This window comes from Salvelinus fontinalis, unplaced genomic scaffold (genome assembly GCF_029448725.1).
Source record: "Salvelinus fontinalis isolate EN_2023a unplaced genomic scaffold, ASM2944872v1 scaffold_0040, whole genome shotgun sequence".
Taxonomy (NCBI): domain Eukaryota; kingdom Metazoa; phylum Chordata; class Actinopteri; order Salmoniformes; family Salmonidae; genus Salvelinus; species Salvelinus fontinalis.
This window is the reverse complement of record NW_026600249.1, coordinates 670,663-675,662: the sequence shown is the minus strand read 5'-3', so window position 1 is coordinate 675,662 and position 5,000 is coordinate 670,663. Positions and strand designations below refer to the sequence as shown.

At 43.7% G+C, this 5,000-nt stretch overlaps 1 protein-coding gene across 1 annotated transcript in view; it reads left to right on the top strand.

The window, feature by feature from the left end:
• Positions 1-5,000, top strand: part of LOC129842427 (cilia- and flagella-associated protein 47-like) — a 104,527-nt gene that overhangs the window by 33,843 nt on the left and 65,684 nt on the right. The window contains exons 20-24 of the mRNA XM_055910989.1: positions 691-838; positions 1,414-1,499; positions 2,840-3,029; positions 4,330-4,418; positions 4,595-4,790. Coding sequence (XP_055766964.1) covers positions 691-838; positions 1,414-1,499; positions 2,840-3,029; positions 4,330-4,418; positions 4,595-4,790 — 709 coding nt within the window. The remainder of the gene's footprint in view (positions 1-690; positions 839-1,413; positions 1,500-2,839; positions 3,030-4,329; positions 4,419-4,594; positions 4,791-5,000) is intronic.

The window sequence follows — 5,000 nt, the reverse complement described above, 5'->3', positions numbered from 1 at the left end:
CATCTCTTCATCTTAGTTATCCTCCTCCTCCTCTCAGAAACATCTCTTCATCTTAGTTATCCTCCTCCTCCTCTCAGAAACATCTCTTCATCTTAGTTATCCTCCTCCTCCTCCTCCTCTCAGAAACATCTCTTCATCTTAGTTATCCTCCTCCTCCTCCTCAGAAACATCTCTTCATCTTAGTTATCCTCCTCCTCCTCTCAGAAACATCTCTTCATTTTAGTTATCCTCCTCCTCCTCTCAGAAACATCTCTTCATCTTAGTTATCCTCCTCCTCCTCTCAGAAACATCTCTTCATCTTAGTTATCCTCCTCCTCCTCTCAGAAACATCTCTTCATCTTAGTTATCCTCCTCCTCCTCCTCTCAGAAACATCTCTTCATCTTAGTTATCCTCCTCCTCCTCCTCTCAGAAACATCTCTTCATCTTAGTTATCCTCCTCCTCCTCTCAGAAACATCTCTTCATCTTAGTTATCCTCCTCCTCCTCTCAGAAACATCTCTTCATCTTAGTTATCCTCCTCCTCCTCTCAGAAACATCTCTTCATCTTAGTTATCCTCCTCCTCTCAGAAACATCTCTTCATCTTAGTTATCCTCCTCCTCCTCTCAGAAACATCTCTTCATCTTAGTTATCCTCCTCCTCCTCCTCTCAGAAACATCTCTTCATCTTAGTTATCCTCCTCCTCCTCTCAGAAATCCTTCCTGTTCCACGGGGTGTATTCTGGTTCCAGTCATGGCGTTCCGTTCTCCCTGAGGAACCGTTCCTCTGCCCTGGCCCGGGTCCAGTTTGACCTGTCAGAACACACTGACTTCACCATCCACTTCCCTCCACACTCTGCAGGTATATATTTGATTGATTGATTGATAGATTAATTGACTGTGACTGAAATGCTCTGAGAAGATAGACTGTCACAAACTGTCAGCCTAGTTCAATTTAGATGTATGGATTACTAAACTTGTAACTTCAGGAGAATGATGGGTGTAGAGTCAGGCGCAGAGAGCAGAAGTTTCACGGGAACAAACGCTTTAATGTCCACAGTCAACAGGAACAGGTACAAAAGGGGTGACGCCAAAACACAGGCGCAAACACAACCCAAAGACCACTGTTAAATAAACTGGACAGCGAAAACCCCAAATCAATAATCCACCTCCGACGTACAATGACAACCAATAAGCCCGCACAAACACTAGCGGGCGAAACGAAACTAAATAGTACACCTCCCAAAACCCCAGAAAGGAACAGGTGAAAACAATTAGACAGACATAAACGAAAAGGAAAAAGGGATCGGTGGCAGCTAGTAGACCGGCGACGACGAGCGCCGAGCGCCACCCGAACGAGAAGGGGAGCCACCTTCGGTAGTATTTGTGACTAAGCTGGAGGCCTAGTATTGAGAGCCAGGTGTTGGTGTGTTACAGGTACGAGCCAGGAGCCAGACGTGTTTGTGATGGATTTACAGGGGCAGCAGACTGCCCAGTGTTGCCTGGTGTTCTCCCCTAAACAAGTAAGGGCTCCGTCCTCCCTCTCTTTTCATTATCCCTCATCTATACTCATTTTCACCTATTAATCACCTTCCACAGTACTCCACCTACATCTGAGTTTATTAATCACCTTCCACAGTACTCCACCTACATCTGTGTTTATTAATCACCTTCCACAGTACTCCACCTACATCTGTGTTTATTAATCACCAACACATCAACACCTCCACAGTACTCCACCTATATCTGTGTTTATTAATCACCTTCCACAGTACTCCACCTACATCTGTGTTTATTAATCACCTTCCACAGTACTCCACCTACATCTGTGTTTATTAATCACCTTCCACAGTACTCCACCTACATCTGTGTTTATTAATCACCTTCCACAGTACTCCACCTATATCTGTGTTTATTAATCACCTTCCACAGTACTCCACCTACATCTGTGTTTATTAATCACCTTCCACAGTACTCCACCTATATCTGTGTTTATTAATCACCAACACATCAACACCTCCACAGTACTCCACCTATATCTGTGTTTATTAATCACCTTCCACAGTACTCCACCTACATCTGTGTTTATTAATCACCTTCCACAGTACTCCACCTATATCTGTGTTTATTAATCACCTTCCACAGTACTCCACCTACATCTGTGTTTATTAATCACCAACACATCAACACCTCCACAGTACTCCACCTATATCTGTGTTTATTAATCACCTTCCACAGTACTCCACCTACACCTGTGTTTATTAATCACCTTCCACAGTACTCCACCTATATCTGTGTTTATTAATCACCTTCCACAGTACTCCACCTACATCTGTGTTTATTAATCACCTTCCACAGTACTCCACCTACATCTGTGTTTATTAATCACCAACACATCAACACCTCCACAGTACTCCACCTACATCTGTGTTTATTAATCACCAACACAGTACTCCACCTACATCTGTGTTTATTAATCACCTTCCACAGTACTCCACCTACATCTGTGTTTATTAATCACCTTCCACAGTACTCCACCTACATCTGTGTTTATTAATCACCTTCCACAGTACTCCACCTACATCTGTGTTTATTAATCACCTTCCACAGTACTCCACCTACATCTGTGTTTATTAATCACCTTCCACAGTACTCCACCTACATCTGTGTTTATTAATCACCTTCCACAGTACTCCACCTATATCTGTGTTTATAATAGACATATTTTCCCTGAACACAGAGACATCAAGGATAATCTCTCCCCACCAAACTCATGATCCTAACCTCACCATTACACCAAACTGAACTGACCCAAACCCCATCCCATCTCTATAAGTTGGTAGTTCCTGTGTTTGTCCTGCAGGTGGCAGCGTATGACTTCAACCTGCCTGTGACGGTCAACGGTGTGGGCATGCCTCCCTCCTCCTCTTCATCCTCCCCCGCCCCTCCCAGCTTCGTCCCCAAGTCCTCCTCTTCCAGGGACCAACACATCGTCACCCCGCGCCCCCTGCCCATCGCCATGGAGACGCTGTCACGCAGGGTGCAGGCCACAGGTAAGAGGAGTGGAGATACGGGTCAGAAAGTGTCAGTAGTCTGCCTGAACCATTGGCCTGAACAGATGGACTGAGCTGTTCTGTCCCTGCACTATACTTAAGATATATATATTTATTTATTTATTTAAACATTTCTTGCTGCTTTTCCTTGACAGTAAACGAACAACAAACAATAAACAACTTAACATTTACATACATTTCCACAAACATCAATGACATCACACTTGCTCAGACCTACATGTTCCCACTGTTTCCACACACAGCGTTGTTTACAAGACTCCATATGACCTCCCAATGTGCTGTGTTGTTTCTGTCTCTGCAGTATACTAGACAGTAAAGACTCTACACACTCAGCATTCCATAAGGCTCTGTGATAAGATAATAGGTTGAAGATAAGAGTGGTTTAGGAGCTGTGATAAGACAATAGGTTGAAGATAAGAGTGGTTTAGGAGCTGTGATAAGACAATAGGTTTATGATAAGAGTGGTTTAGGAGCTGTGATAAGACAATAGGTTGAAGATAAGAGTGGTTTAGGAGCTGTGATAAGACAATAGGTTTATGATAAGAGTGGTTTAGGAGCTGTGATAAGACAATAGGTTGAAGATAAGAGTGGTTTAGGAGCTGTGATAAGACAATAGGTTTATGATAAGAGTAGTTTAGGAGCTAAGACAATATGTTTATGATAAGAGTGGTTTAGGAGCTGTGATAAGACAATAGGTTTATGATAAGAGTGTTTTAGGAGCTGTGAAAAGACAATAGGTTGAAGATAAGAGTGGTTTAGGAGCTGTGATAAGACAATAGGTTGAAGATAAGAGTGGTTTAGGAGCTGTGACAAGACAATAGGTTGAAGATAAGAGTGGTTTAGGAGCTGTGATAAGACAATAGGTTTATGATAAGAGTGGTTTAGGAGCTGTGATAAGACAATAGGTTGAAGATAAGAGTGGTTTAGGAGCTGTGATAAGACAATAGGTTTATGATAAGAGTAGTTTAGGAGCTAAGACAATATGTTTATGATAAGAGTGGTTTAGGAGCTGTGATAAGACAATAGGTTTATGATAAGAGTGTTTTAGGAGCTGTGAAAAGACAATAGGTTGAAGATAAGAGTGGTTTAGGAGCTGTGATAAGACAATAGGTTGAAGATAAGAGTGGTTTAGGAGCTGTGATAAGACAATAGGTTGAAGATAAGAGTGGTTTAGGAGCTGTGATAAGACAATAGGTTGAAGATAAGAGAGGTTTAGGAGCTGTGATAAGACAATAGTGTAATTAGCTCTTAAGATATTCTGTCCCTGTGTGTCCCTCAGCCCTGCGAGCCCCGCTGGAGATGTCCCCATCAAGTCTCCAGTTTGATCTGGAGCCCTTTAGCCCAGTTACTACTACCTCACAAACTCAGGTAGCTACTGTCACCTCACCACTCCACCAACTACTAAAGCAGGTAGATTCTGAATGCCAGATGTTTCTCATGGCTGGCAGAGAGAAAGAGCTTGATATTCCCAACTGAGAGGCAGTTTGTGTGTTGTTGGGCTGAGCTACATCCCGCTGGAAGCTCCTCTCCTCTGTTGTCTCCAGACCGTAGAGCTGAGGAACGTGTCTGACAAGAGGGTGAGCTGGAGGACTGACTGCAGCGCTGCAGTAACACCAGGAGGGGGCAGTAGCACCAGCAGCAGTGAGGGGCTGTTCACTATCTGTCCTACCGCTGGGACCCTGGAGCCACTGCAGTGTGTGTCTGTCACTGTCTCCCTCTGTCCTGAGAGAGTCACACCAGGTTAACCCCTCTCTCACCTCACCCTCAGAGCTCACTTTTGGTGGACAGTTAATATAATAACAACACTCCAAAGTTCATTGTTTTTTATTTATTTAACGAGGCAAGTCAGTTAAGAGCAAATTATTATTTACAATGACGGCCTACACCGGCCAAACCCGAACGACTCTGGGACAATTGTGCACCGCCTTATGTGACTCCCAATCACGGCCG